At 32.1% G+C, this 16302-nt stretch overlaps 1 protein-coding gene across 1 annotated transcript; it reads left to right on the forward strand.

The window, feature by feature from the left end:
- Window positions 1–7717: 7717 nt before the first annotated feature.
- Window positions 7718–10164, forward strand: LOC124430455 (fatty acid synthase-like). The gene is made up of 5 exons (XM_046977047.1): window positions 7718–7722; window positions 8477–9333; window positions 9439–9603; window positions 9765–9883; window positions 9985–10164. Exons 1-5 carry the CDS (start codon window positions 7718–7720, stop codon window positions 10162–10164), a joined length of 1326 nt encoding a protein of 441 aa, XP_046833003.1.
- The last annotated feature ends 6138 nt before the right edge of the window (window positions 10165–16302 follow it).

Genomic DNA, 16302 nt, shown 5'->3' on the forward strand with positions numbered 1-16302 from the left:
GATACGGCGGAGCACACCCTGATCGACTGCCCGGCTTGGACGGATGCCAGGAATGAGTTGATCGACGCGATGGAGGAAGGCAGCTTACCCTTCCCGTGATAGTCAGGGCCTCCCTGACTGTCCCGGGAGGATGGACGGCCTTTTGGACCTTCGCCGGACGGGTCATGCGTGCAAAAGAGGACGTTAAGAGGACGTTAAGAGGCGCGAACGTGAGAAGAAGGATGTGTGAGTGAGCGTGCAGGTATGTACGTGGACGGGAGTACGAACGATAGACCGCATAGGAGAGTAGCTCCAGTGCGACCATCTCGGGTAAGGCTACGAGCGGTTCAGGCAGCGCCTGGCTTAAACGTCGCTTCCCTCTAGATGTGAGTGTGTGTATACGAACGTGAATGGGCCTGGTCAGAGCACTATGGGGTGGGGATCGGGCCAATATGTATATAGTTAGGGAGTAATTGTGTCTCCAGGGGCTCGTGGGCCCCTGTCGAGTGCGCCATAGTAGTATGGATGCAGATGGATGAATGAATGAGAGCAAGGCGAATACCGGCGTGGCTCACCGAGGAAGGGTACTGGGTGAATTTGTAATACGCATATACGTGATCCTGCCCACCCCCTCTCTCCTCAGCGTGTTAGTAATAAGGATCGGGAGGTTTTTTAGTCGGTAGGCGATCCGAACCTGGGAATATTCTCAGGCGGGTTGAATCCGACACTTCCCTGAGTACCGGACTCGGGGGGCCTATGAAAGTTTTTCCTCCTAACGAAACAAAAAAAAAAGAGTTAAGACTATAAGTTGAATCCTGAATGGACCAATGGATTGTAACTTCAGAGCTACGAATGTAAGTAATGAATAACGTAATAAGTCATGAGTAATCCCATGTGAAAATCCGAGTAGAGTTAATGCACGAATGGATATCGAGTACGGTTATTAGTGAACCAGCCGCGTCAGGACGGACTAAAGTATTAAAAGTTAAGTCTGGAAAAGTCCAGATAAAAATTTAAATTCTTAGTCGAACAGAGTTTGTGTGAGAGACACTTTGTATTTTAGCTTTACGATCTTAGTTTTTTATATTTATTTTGTTATCTTTTTTTTATTTGTTATATTTTGTTAATAAAATCCTTGTTACTGAAAGAGTATTGTGTCGAGTTTATCGATCCATATTTCACATGTAGGATTATACAAAATTTCCAAAAATTTAATGATATAAAAATCGTATATTAAGAAGTGTAGAAATTGTCATGTTTCAAATGCATCTCTTACTGCATTAATATATAAGACAAATATATATATATATAAGACAAATATTCTTTCAATATTATCTTTTATTTCGTAAAAGTTATTCATTCAACGTTCCAAATGATTCAACGGTCTAACGATGCATATTTCACAACAACGTTAAAGATTTTATTTTCAAAAAAATCTCAGAACGATTCAATCATGTAAGTAATGTTTAATTATTCTTTTTTGTATTTTATTGTTATTGTTGCGTCGTAAGAGCGTAACTACGAGAGCATTTCCAGATGAATAAGGACGGCAGCACTAAGCTAGGATACCGTTGTAGGCAGTCACCAAAATACCACTTGCCGCGTTCCCGTAGATTAATGGGAGAACGCGCGTTCTTTTAAAGGATTCCGTGAGACTCGCTAGGTAGATGCGCGATAATAAATATTGCGGTCATTGAAATTATCACCGTATATTTGATGACATAAGATATAGTTGTTGATGTATTTCGTGAAATGATGCGTAGTTAGTTATACTGGCTATTTCTGAAGGAGTGATAGCTAGTAATGCATAATAAGATCCGAAAGTCTAGATGTCGTGAGTCTGAAGGATGCAACTTGATTGACTTTTTGGCATCTTTAGAACTATCCATGAAGACTGTAATGAAATTAGAAAGGAGAATAAAAAAGGCGAAGTTGAAGTATGATCTGAGCATGGGAAAGGAAAGAATAGATGCCCATTGGTCGGGGATAGTTCATTGGAAGATTTAAACATTCCATGTGTGCCCCCTTTGTTTTAATGATCATATAGACAAGATGTCAATGCATATTTTAGGCTTAAGCGCCAGACAACCCTTGGCTCGTCGCGCCTAGGCGTCTAGTTTCACTATTTATTTATCGCCCGCCCCGGCGCACATTGAAAATTTGACTAAGAATACCTAAGCCCTAACAAAAGTGGCCATGTATTTTTTATCTATACGTTTTCATAGCGAGTATCCGATGAGTTCCTAAGGCTAAATATTTCTTATAGTAATATATGACCCTTAAGAGAAAATACTGTGAAGAATTGAGAAACGCACATGTGCGTGAATAGTTATAAACTGCTACAAGTAATACTTAATGTTATGTTTATGTGTGTGGGTGAATAATTCATAAAAATGAAATGAATAAGAAAATGGAATTCACAAATTAAGAAAGTTTCATTGATTGTTTCTTCGAAATTAATAATTGAGAAACATATAATTTAAACGAAATAATACTACGCAATTAAAGAAAATAATTGGTTGATAAAATGTATATATTATATTTTATATAACAATTATTTATTTCACATTCGTCACGTAATGCATCAAAACGCTAACTATATTAAAATTGCATCGTTTTATCTGTTAAACTTATCCAACGAAAATAATGAATTAAACACCTTTTTAACTTTAAATGTTGTAATATAATTAAATAGTATCAGAAATACTAATAAATAAATAGTATCCGTAGTTACTGAAATAGTGTCAGTAACTTCTCTAATAAAGAGATTCTTTTAAAATACTTAGTAAAACTCGTAGTAATAATATTCTTTCTATGGAAGGAAAAATTATGAGGGAATCCTACGTATGCAGAAAAATGGAAGATTTTCGTTTAAAAACATGAGATAGAGAGATAGAGAAGAGGGTGAGAGAGATGAAAAATGAGCTTATATTTCGCAAAAGCAACGATTTGTTCGATTTAAAAAATTTAATAAAATATAAACGTGAACGATAACCTTGTTATGAATTTTAAATCTCACCGGAATAAATCTCATATTCCTATTAAAGGTAAATTGCGTTAAGCAATTAGTATAAATATCTTTTAAAAATGAAGAAATTTGCTGACAATTCTCATGTTTTTTTTAACATTGAAATTTTAATCTCTCGACGTTAAAATCAACCTTAAAATCTAATCTTAAAACAGAACGAGCTTGAAATCTAACGTCTGCTAGTTTCTTATTAATTTATCGATTAATATTATTTTCATTAGAAGTAATTACTTATCTTCCTATTTATTTCGCTTATTTTGGTGTTCCGTAGATTAGTTCATGAAGAGTTAAATTATTTTCAAACTTATCAAATTCGCTATTGCTGAAATATCAATGTCACATGATAGGTGTTCATTGGTTTCGAAATGACATCTTCCACAACTTTTATTAGGTTTAAAATGTTGATTCTCATTAAAAAAAAATGTGACTTTAACAACATTATTTTGTTTGAAATAGCTGCAATAGATATTACATTTTTCTCTCAAAACCAAATAACTAGTATAGAAATGGTATATATTATTACAAGCCGGCCTAGAGGAGTTTGGAGTTAAATCGAAACTAATAGATCGTTTCTAGGCACCGAGAGTAATTTACATAGATATAAAAACGAATTGTCGTCTTCGAAGGGCGCTCGGTTGAAAGGAGGTGACTCACGAACGTTCTGAAATATATGTATATTTTCTAAAGAGAATTTGTAAAACTGTTAATCTTACATAAGTTATTTTCTTTGTTATAAATTTCGTTTACATTCAAATACATGATTGTACATAACAATATACATAACAATGTTACACACATACTATATACTGTCAGTGAAAATATATATCTTCAGTTATTCAATTGTTTGCTACATCTTCTGATTAGCTCATGAGTGAAATAATACACATACACATACACGAAATTTGTATAATTTTATAATTATACTACATTTATTTAATATTTAATTAAAAATAATTCTCATTTTCTTTCTCTTTTATACTATCTATTATCTAATATATCTTTTGTAGGAATTTCTATAATCCCACTTCTGAAAATCTATAGGCATATCTATATATTCAGAGATAGCTGAGATAAATAAAGAAATAAAATATATATTTATTATAAAGCAATAACAAAAGAAATAATATAATATACAGAATGTCGGTCTATTTGGTAGCGGAGATACTACAACTCTTCTTTAACCAAAAACTACTACTCACTTGCTGTTTTTCTCAGGACTGTCCTCTCCCTTATTCTTTTCTGACGTACGCTCCACAGTCTTTTTCATCCCCACTCTCATCCCACATACGCATTCGGCAATCCTTGTTACTCTTTGTCCTATCCATCATTTTCGTTGCTCATTTTACTCATGCTGTATCTCAATCTCCCTTTCTTTCTTTCAATCTCAACATCTTTTGAACAATTTACCTTACAAAGTACAGACTACGCTTTGTCCGAATGTCAATAGACTTGTTTACCTCATACATGCGCCCACAATAGCTCACTAATTTTCGAACCTTCCATAGTTTGTTTAACTGCTGACATGTTTAATCTCGTACACACGCGTACACAATTAGTAAGCTCTGGAATCTTTTGCCTACACTTTTAATATTATTTCATAAATATAAATATCGTTTTTTATTTTAAGTTTTTTTTATTTTAATTTATTAATATTTTAATAAATATAAATGTCTCTTTTGTACCGACTTGACATTCACTCGGAGCACAAACTCGCTCCGCCCGGTAGTCTGAGACAAGTGCTCTTGTCAAGTACGTAAAACAGCACATGTGTCCGCTTTTATATTGTGCCTTTCGCCATGGAGATTGATTTCCCATGCCGGAGAATGAGAATAGCAGGCCCACGTTCAATCATCCTATCTTTGCGCTATATTTAACATTCATGCATACATTTTTTTTCTTACATTTGCCTATTATTTTGCCTATATTCTTGTATTAATTTTCTATCTCATATTTACAACCAACCGAATAATATCTTGTTCGAATCCTTTCTAATGTTCTATTTCCACCGGAATGTCCTCCCAAGGGACTGCCAGGTGTTTTCTTTAAAATATAACTTTCGCTTGAGGAACAACAATATGTAAAATATGTGATTTCATATTTAGGTGCTCCCATTTTCTGTACAAAACGTTTCTTTCAATAAATAGAGAATCCTATTGCGCTCAGTAAACTTTCAACGATGATCCTATTACCGAAATTTTTTGCCAACCTGGTCTCCTTCTTCTTTCTTTCACTAATATAATAAATATAATACTAATATAGGAATAATACTAATTTTCCTATTCTTTCGCTGTCAATTGCTCTAATTCCTAAATTCTTCATCTCTAAAAATAATTCTTCTTATTGAATTCGTACGTTTCTCTATCGTCTCTTGTTTAGCACAACTACTACTCCCATAACTATTTGGATAATCCATCTGCGTTGCTGTGCGACTTTTCTATTCTATAAACAATTTCAAAGTTATAGCGTTGTAATCGCTCAACCCTTCGAGCCAATTATCCATCCAAATCTTTAAAAGAAAATAATCATCAGAAAGACGCTTGAATTGTATACAATACAAATTTTGTCCCATATAAATAATTTAAGAGTTATATGCTACAGTGTTTAGGTAATAACAAATGATTTATTATATATAAATAAATAAGTTCTTTATTATCTCCCGAAATAAACAAATTTCCTCTCGAGATTCGATGCTCGATAAAAACTCAACAACTCTACTCTGCTCTGCTCTGTTCTGCTCTATTATGCTCTCATGTATTCTACTTATTCATGCCTAGTCTTTTACATCCATTACCATTTTTTTCTTTCGTTCAATCATTATTGCTTTCTTTCATTCAAACTCTATTACACTCTATAACAACGTTTCGAAACAGCTTGTTTTTGACAAAAAGTGCCGCCTTAAGATACAATCGTCGACTATAACTAAAACTAACTTTTCAGGAAATCCTCCTAATTCTATTAAAACTTTCAGCTTTTTCATACCGGGCGAAACTTTCCCAGTAAAATAACGCAACTTCTTCCCCATCAACGTACTTTTTTCTCATAAATGAGTCATGGATTTACTATTTTGAACCTATATACAAAAGAAAAATACACGCTTTACCATCCACATATCTCTGAAAGCTGGTAGAACTGTATTCACCTTGCAAATAGCGATACTACCTTTAAAATAAAGAGATCGGGATCTCTTATTCTCAATCAAACTCGACCCCCTTAATTTAACTATTTCTAACATCACTTTCGTACCTTTTTCAGACAATTCGATCGAAAATGTCCCTTCTCGTCGCACGACCAACATTAATCAACGTCGCTAAGTTGTTTCCTTCTATCGTTTCCGTTCTGATTTGCTCAATCTCTAAAAAAATTTATCTCAATATCGCTTCCCTACACTAATCTCCCATTCTGTAAGACCTGCTCATTTCTGATAGGAATTGATTTTTGATTGAATCGTTATTTTGTAAGAAATAAGTATTGTTTTCTTGTACATCTCTAATTTCCAAAGCCCTTGTTTCAGTTTTTCTATGGAACCTTATCCCCCCCCGTCTGTCTTATAAATGGAACCTTAATCGCGTTTATAAATTGCGTTCCCGTGATTTTATTCTAGCCCACCAATCTACATTTAAAATATACAAGTCGTGTTAAACGATCGAAATCTGCGTTCAACACCGCTAAATCCTCCCTCGCTCTATACTTCCGACTACTAAATTCTGTGTTATTTTTCTATACACTAAGATTCTCATCGAATCGCATTTCCAAGTGCACTTTTAATTCTGAGAATGTTAAACTCGGCGATTCTTTTACTATCGCCAAAACAGCTTACATCCTTTCAGGATAGCACGACGTGAGAGCTATCGCCTTCGCCGGCTCATTCCTGCAAAAAATTCGAAATTTGCTGAATATTCCCAGAAATATTCTATTTCGTTAAAATTATCCGAGTTCGCCGAATAATCTGATTCTATTATCGGATTTCCAATAGAATTTATGAAATTGACAATCCTCTCTGAACTTTCATGTCTTTCTTTCTTCTAGAAACATAAGATCGTAAACAGTTAGATCAGATTGCCTTCCTCACAAGTCAATAATTAAGAGAAATTTATTTCGTTCCTCGTAAAGAAAGATTTTATATACTTCTCGTAAACTTTCCTGATTTTGTGTTTATCACAATTATATTTTTTAATTTATGATACAATTTATCAACTTTTTTATCAGGGCTGAATTAAATTTCCCTCGGTTCTTACAAATATAAAAGGATCAAAAAATATCTTCTCTGATGCAATTAATAAGGCTACGGAATGAATAAACGGACATTTTTGTTCAAGCATTTTTTTTGTAAGAACAGACTTTATAGCATGTTTTGCTCTAAAGAAGGAATTGTTGTTTGATTAGTACCAACAGCTGATTTAATCGATATTAATAATCTAATCAAGGTCGAAATTAAGGATAAATATTTTTCTTTCCTATTCAGAACTCTTTTAAAATTGCCGACACTTCCTCTATCTTGGCGAATTCTTCAAAGCTGATAAATTTTGTAATTTTTCGCTTTCTGATTATGTTTCCTCTTCTTTTTTATATGTTCCATACAAGGTTGTGAAATAAATCTTGTCCGATAAAAAAGAAAAAGCATTCATTGCCCACTGCTGTAGAGTCCCTGTCGTAATTTGAACGCCGATAAAATTGATCGTTACATATTTGAGCCATTAATTTTTCAAGTACATGACGTATATTTTATTTGCTCCAAATCGTGCCTAGCTACCAGGAATCGTTTGTATGCCTCATAATCGATAGTTTTTCATTTATTAAAATGAATCCTCGTTTGGCATATTGTTTCTATTGATAGAAAACTCGTTTGCTTTTCAACCGAGAAGCTTCATATGCATGTAAGCTCTTCAATGATTATTTTGGATGAACTTCTGTGAAATCCACTGTTCTTTCTTTATACGCCTAAGAGTACATAATTCATTGGATTGATGCGAATTACTCTCTCATAACCTCATTGTTATCTTTCGGTAGGCCTTCACACCACAAAAAACTAACAGAAAGAAAGAATATCCATTACCATTACATATTCTTGCAGTTCAATAGAAACGACAAGTGCAATTTGTAGATAAACATTAACTCTTCATATTCAATTAATATTACGTGCATTAATTGTTCCACATCTCCTGAAAACATTCATCAGTTATTATTATAATGTTATAACCACTAATAATATTATTTAGAAGAAGCTAATGATATATTTATGTTCTGTTGCAAAAAAGATTACAATTTTTCGTTTAGTAGTAAATTCGCAATACCTTAAATTACATCATATGTTATCGATGATACTTGTATATCGATGATGAGATAACATATTATGCACAAAAACGTGATAAATGTAGATCATTCCTCTGGTTATATATTTATTGTACGTCGTAATCATGTTTCTATATAGATACATCTGTCTAAGATGTTTTAGATGTGATTGAGTGACAGAGAAGAGGTATGTAAAAGAATTTGCCAAAATCTATATAAACTGGAAGAAAATGAACCATTGAATGCACCGATCTTGGCTGAATCTTATTATACATGTTTCCCGAACAAAAGTTATATAATTATTGGCGGCTTGGGTGGCTTTGGTTTAGAATTAATCGATTGGTTGGTTCTTCGAAATGCTAAAAATATTGTTATTACTTCGCGAAACGGCATAAAGAATGGTTATCAACAAATGAGAATCACGAGATGGGAATCATACGGCGTGAATATTAAGATTCTTGTCGGTCTCAATGCGGCTACACAAGAAGATTGTGAGCTTATAGTAAAATCAGCAATAGATGAAGGTCCCGTCGATGGTATCTTTAACCTTGCGGTTTCTTTGAAGGACCGTATTTGTCGTAACCAAACGATGAAAACTTTTGAAAAATGTTTCAAGGGAAAGGCCTGGGCAACGAAACGTTTGGACGAAGTTACTAGAAGGCTTTGTCAAGATCTTCGGCATTTCGTAGTTTTCTCTTCCGTCTCGTGCGGAAGAGGAAATTCTGGCCAAACGAATTATGGTATGGCTAATTCCATTATGGAAAGAATATGCGAAAAAAGAGTAGAAGAAGGTTTGCCTGGATTAGCTATTCAATGGGGAGCGATTGGAGACGTCGGTCTTGTCGCGGATATGCAGGATAATGATAAAGAACTTGTTATTGGCGGTACTTTACAGCAAAGAATAACATCATGTTTAGAAGAAATCAATCGATTTTTGATGCAGGATAAACCTATAGTTGCTAGTATGATAATCGCTGAAAAACGATTAGATGACGATTGTGCGGACAATGTCGTAAATGCTATCTTAAAAATTATGTGTAAGTTTCGATTTATCCATGGTTATTGCTAAATTTAATAATTTTATTTTGTTTTCGCCAGCTTTTTATCTTTATCTTATTTAAATAAAGAATTCTTGATTATAGATATTAAAGGCTTGAAGAGTATCTATCAACAAACTTTCTTGGCTGAACTTGGAATGGATTCTATGATAGATATAAGAATAAAGCAAACATTAGAGCGTAAATGTGAAATATATCTTACGGCGGAAGAAATTAGATGCTTAAACTTCGGCAAACTCATGGAAATGAGTAAAAAAATAATAGTAATCATAATAAAACTGCTAAAAACGAAATATTACTTGTTATAAAGATGTTGATGTATTTTTTGGGTGAAAAACTGTCTTCATAAATAATTATCCCTCCTAAAATTTATACAGAGGGAGGTTAAAGTGAGATATTTAACATTTCAGGTATCAAAGGCATTTTCAAAATATTAGAACCGAAACTTAAGTCGCCTGCGACTTATTTCCTACTTGGGACGAATTATGGATTAAAAACTATAGAAAAAATGGTCCATTTATTTTTACCAGTATATTCTTTTACTAAAGAAACATTTGATTAAATTAAATATTATTGAACCTGTTGTATTAAAATGGTATTTAACTTTACATATTACAATATATACTAGAGGTATACTCATACGTATCGCTTGTAACAATTGAACTCACACGACGATTAGCAGCTAATTTTGATAGACGGTACTTCTCAGATAATGAAGGAATTTATAAACCAATAGATACAATCGTCATTGGAGGAATAGTTGCAAAACAATATTCTTGTGATCATGACGGAGATATTTATATCTGTTAATAGTGAACAGGTTCGTCATTTTTTTCTTTCCATTTCTCTCTATTTTCAAATGAATTTCCAACGTTACTTTCCTGATTGTACTTGAATTGGGAAAATCGTGAGATGAGAAAGTAAATGCATTTTTTAATGTATTATTACTTGAATGCAATTATATTTAGAACGAGATCAAAGAAATACTATTTCCTCATATTATAGGAGATTGCGAACATGCATGAAATATAATTCAGAAACAATACCATATGTAAGAACACCAATCACATTATTCAAATTTTTGTTATTATCATATAACATACCTCATATGGAGTACAGATTGTAAGTTGTAAAATTCGTATAGATAATGAATATAATATTAATCTACTATAAAATACCGTTTTTTTCAGATAACGGAAGAAAAATTAAAACTACACTTTGTTAACGGCAATCATGTTACGATATTAGAAAATATTGAAACAGCAATGGTAATTAATGGTGAACTATTTATGGAAAACTAATAAAAATAATATTAATAGAATTATATACTATCATATTTACAGAACATTTAGTTTCATTATTTTTATATATATATATTAATATAATTTTGCTATTTATAAGATATGGTGTTACCAATCGTCTCAATGTTTTCGGAAATGTCTGGGAGAATTGCAAAAGTCACCGGAATTTTATAAAATATAAATTTATCATGTACATTTTATCTGACACGAACAGGCATTCACGTATTATACGGTGATAATGTATTGTGTTCTGTATGTCAGTAACAATGGATTGCATTCCTAATCAAAACGAAAATATTAAATGATTTTTTGCTTTAATTGAAGCTAAAATAAATTACATATTTGCAAGCACTCTAAATGGTATAATTTTGACAAAATTTAATGTCCAACATTAAGAATGTAGCCAACTTCATGATTTCACTTAACCACGAATAATAAATATTGATTACGCAAAATGACGAATTAAACAAAATAATAAATATATTAATCAATTTTAGTTTTATCATTTAATACTGCATGCCATCCTTGAATTAAGAAACATTAAAATGCATCAGCATTGATTTAATTCACGTAATATAAAGCAAAATCTCTAAAGGTGGATATACATAATCTTGTAATGAAAATTTACCTTGCTCTATTCGGTGATAGCGCTCACATATTCAGGCACAAGAGTGAACAGTGTCACGAGGCAGTTTGTATTTGTAGCTCCTCGGTTTCATTCAATTGTATAGGTCAATTATAATTAGAATAACTTTTTACAGCATTTTGATTGTTGCTTGCCCCGTCTGCTCCATCACCGGATTCAGGTTTCCCTTGACTCACTAGGCATCACACTTCTCGCACCAATATTACCCATTGCGCCCGTGTAGGATGGGTATTTATTCGCATAATATAAACTAAAAAACTTTTTATAAAAATAACGATCTATTATAGATAACAGTTTGCAAGTCCGAGCTTATCCGTTGCTCTGTTTTTATATTTAGAAAAGTCGAATCTCGTAATAAGATTATATAACATATATTATATATAGGAATAAATGTAAAAATGGTGGTAAGTCACTTTATTTAGAAAAGAACAAATGCTTTTATTAAAACAAAGGTATAAACAGTTTCTCGATTGTCTCTCGAGGTATACAAACTTTCTCTCGTTTATACATTCACTCGACACTCAGTAATCGACTATCAGTTTTTCTGTTTTTTTCTCTCTTGTACTCTTTCCTTTACTCTGTTATACTCAGTTCTTTCAGCATTAATTCGTAAGACTCTTATCTCTACTTTGTACTACTCTGATCTTTACTCTGTACTCTACTACTCTGACCTTTCCGCACTGATGTTTAGTCCTTGGATACCATTTCTTTCTTTCATTTTCTCATTGTAAATAATTAGATAAAAATACGAATTAAAAGCTACTCAAAAGTTTTAAAAATCCTTATGTTAGAAAAAAATATATACAAATGAGGTATTTAAGATCTTATTTAAATGTAAGAACAATAGTTAAATAAAACAAACTACTTCGAAACTTTTCTCTAGAAGCGGGAAAACATATTTTTGCTAAATCTCGATCGCAAATAAACTTAATGTTTTAAACTTAACAATAACCTAATTTTCTTATAGGAAAATTCAAATAGATATCGTATTGACTTTGATAAAGTGCATTTACGACAACCGATGGCTGAATAACATATCACAAAACTCACTTTACTTCCTTTGCATGTTCTTTAATTATATATTTACATTGTAAATATATTTATTATTATATCTCCTATCTCATTTGTTTCTAATCGTTTAATGAAATCTAATTAAATTAATGGCTATTTAATTAAATTTATACAGATTTCATTTTTATGCACTAGTAAATAAAGAGAGAACATATTCATATATATACATACATATATATATATATATATATATATATATATATATATATATATATATACATTCATATATATGTATGTATGTATGTATATAAAGCTTGGATTAATCATCTATCATATGAAGACACAAACAAGCATGTGACGAAATACTGGTATTACAAGTGATTATGGACAATATAGAGCGACTAGGTTCAGGAAGTGACACAGCAACAACAGGAAATACCACAAATGCAACTCAAGAAAGTGGGTCTAAAAGACAGTCTAAAAGAAAACAAATGAAGAAAGGAAGGAGGAAGAGAAAGCGAAATAATAGAAGGCCACAGCAAGTAAAATCTCAAAATAGAAAAGGAATCTCACTCAAATGAGGTCTCGTAGAAAGAAAATAACAGTAACAGGATTACATCTTAATTACGTTAAATTGGAAGATCCAAGTGATAAAAAGAATCAGGAAATAACTAATAGAAACTGAAACATGGCTAGAAGAAAATAAGGAATCACCAAGACCAAGAAATAAAGAAAGTTTCAGTACCACGGCACAGACGGTGACTCTGACGCGTTGATAAAATAGGTGAAAGAAAAAGAGAAAAAGAGAAAGAGAATAATTTTTAAAAACATACGGGTTCATTATTTTTGGTAAAAGATAAACTTAAGTAGAAGGAAATAAGTTCAAGATCTGATATTTCAAGCAGTGGTTGAAAAAATCCCAAATTTTTATAATAAGTGGACTATATGGGCTTGAAAAAGGAGACTCATAGGTAGACGATCTGAGTGCGCTGGCAGTCATAATAGTAGTGACCAGAAGCTGAGAGTTTTATAAGTCATTATATGGCTGAAAAGATAAACGTAATGTTTATTGTTTCCTACTACTTCTCGCCAGTTATTCCTTTTGACTATTTTCGGGAACGTATGGCCAAATTAAAGGAATGTGTTAGGCATACAGGACTCATAATAGTTGGAAGAGACTTCAATACTAAATATGGGGAAGGAGTAAAGGATCCAAGAATTGTATTAGTAACAGAAATCATGACTTCTGCTCAACTGAAAATGACCAATTAGAGATACACATATACTTTCAGAAAAGGTATAACTGGATCTATTATCAATATTACATTCCTAAGCTTGTAATTGTCAGAAAATGAAAAGTGCTGAAAGAATCAACACTCAGTGATTACCAACTTATCTTGATCAAATAAACACCATTGAGGAAAGAACGAACGATGCGAACAATCAAAGGATGATTTATTAACAGACTAAAAGTCGAAGATTTTCACGTTTTTCTTAAACTAAGGATAACTGAGATATAACTTACTAGATAAACAAAGAAGCTTGGAAACTGTAATGAGGCATCGTAGTTATAGTTCGGCACAGATTACGTATCAGATATGAGAAAGAAATCAGATATGGGATAATATATATATATATATATAGACGATCCATTTTAAAAAAACAAATGATTTTGGTAATATATTAAAAACAAGCAATATATCATCCAGAACCATTTATTAGTAATATAGAAATGATGATTAATACATACATCATATCACATTAATATCTATAAAAAGTATACATAAGCTTTATCGATAAAAATAAAATAATCAACGAAAAAGCGCAAAAATCTAGGTTCTTGTAAAAACTTTTACCTAGGATAATTTCCTAACGTATAGATTTAGGATATAAGTATGTTAATAATTTTAAGTACAGTATAAAAACCTGCATCAAACGATGCAAACAAAAATATAAGTTTTTGTTAAAGAAAAAAGTACAGTTGCATTTTTTTGATTCATTTATGCACAAAAGTGCATAAAATTATTTGCTTATTATGCATGGTCTGATACCATTTAACTTTCACTTATGTATGTTTAATTACTTAGCCATCTCATACATTGACGTTATATTTACATATTATATATATACGAATACATATTTATTAACTAGGCAGCGAGTATTTCTCTACTTGACGATATTATATAGATAATGATCGTTATATTACACAAATTAAACATATTGTACTTATTTCCTTATAATCGCAAATGTTTCTTGATTATTATTTCTTGTATAAAGGACAAAATAATTATTGTTATATGATATAACGATTAATAAAATGTTACATACGATTAATAATACGTTGCACATAAAACAATTGATAGAAAACAGTTAATTGATACTTACGTCGTTAATTTCGATAGCAAATTATTTATATATGATGTTGTAGATAGTCACTCAATCATTCCTCATTCAATGTACAATGAGTGTAAAAAGTATTCGTACAGCAATCAATTTGAACAAAAACTTTGTAGAATTTTTTCTTTTGTTTATTATTGATACAGAGGGCGTGTCAGAATAGAAATGTTTAACAAATCTCATGCATGATTCTTTCTCCTAGCAACCGTATGGATCCGTGAGTATTGCATTGATATTTGAAGAATAAGTACCCGTCTAAACACATTATCGAAAACTAAGTACTTTACTAACAATGCCTAAACTCGGCCAAAGGTGGCAATATATTTTTATCTACTCATTTTTTTTAGCGATTATTCAAAAAATTCCCACGAATATACAGCTCTTAGGAGAAAGTACTATAGATATCTGAGGATATGTGTATCAACATATATCTAAAAAGTAGTATTGTAAATATTTGAGGTTGCGCATGTATTCGTCAACACTTATAAAATTTTTCAATTATAAAATTGGACTAAGATCCTCTATGCAAAGAATGTATATATATATATACTATACAGTCAGTATAACTACAAATGTTGACGCGTCTCTCAATTGTTCACAGTACTTTCTCCTACGAATCATATACCACTATTAAAAATATTTAACCTTAAGAATTCATTGGATACTCGTTAAGAAAATGCATAGATAAAAAACACATAACCACCTTTATCCGGATTTAGACCTTTTTAGTTGAGTATCTAGTTTTCAACAATGTCTTACCGGACAATAAATAAATAGTGAAACTAAATGCCTAGGCGCGACGAACTAAGGATTATCTGACGCCTAGACTAGAAATATCCCTCTAGTTTACACTAAAACAAAGGGGCACATATGGAATATTTAAACATTTTAACGAATTATCCTGATCCATCCCCGGCCAATGGGTATCTATTCATTCTCTTTCCATGCCCAGATCATACTTCAACTCTGCCTTTTTCATTCCCTTTCCTTATTTCACTACAGTCTTCGCGGATAATTTTAAAGACGTCAAAAGGTCAATCAAGTTACATCTTTCAGACTCACGACATGTAAACTTTCGAGTCTTATTAAACATTATTGGCTATCACTCCTTCAGAAATAGCCAGCAAAACTAACTACACATCATTACATAAAACACATCAACAATTATATCTTATTTCAACAAATATACTGTGATAGCTTCAATTTGCACCATATTTATTATCGCATATCTATCTCGCTTGTTTCACGGAATCCTTTAAAAGAACGCGCATTCTCTCATTAATGTGTGGGAACGCGACGAACGGTATTTTGGTAATAGCCTTCAACGGTATCCTACAACGGCCTACATCGCCCTTATTCATCACGACCAGTGCATCTATAGCTCTGAGAACAAGAGACGAGAGAAATTCTCCGTACAAATCGACTATCATCGCTGGTCCATTGTGAGGCGTGTATCTGGAAACACTCTCATAGTTGCGCCCTCGCGACACAACAAATATAACTATTTTTTTCATATTTACGAATTTATCTTGTATTTTTAGATTGAAAGGTCTATTCGTAAATTATAATCGTATATATAGTATTCCGGTAATA

The sequence above is a fragment of the Vespa crabro genome, chromosome 18 (genome assembly GCF_910589235.1).
Source record: "Vespa crabro chromosome 18, iyVesCrab1.2, whole genome shotgun sequence".
In the NCBI taxonomy this organism is placed as follows: domain Eukaryota; kingdom Metazoa; phylum Arthropoda; class Insecta; order Hymenoptera; family Vespidae; genus Vespa; species Vespa crabro.

Coding starts and splice junctions, on each gene's coding strand:
- LOC124430455 (XM_046977047.1), top strand. Junction 9,604..9,764: donor CGGCAAACTCATGGAAATGA/GTAAAAAAATAA, acceptor TTAACATTTCAG/GTATCAAAGGCATTTTCAAA. Junction 9,884..9,984: donor TGGTCCATTTATTTTTACCA/GTATATTCTTTT, acceptor TATATACTAGAG/GTATACTCATACGTATCGCT.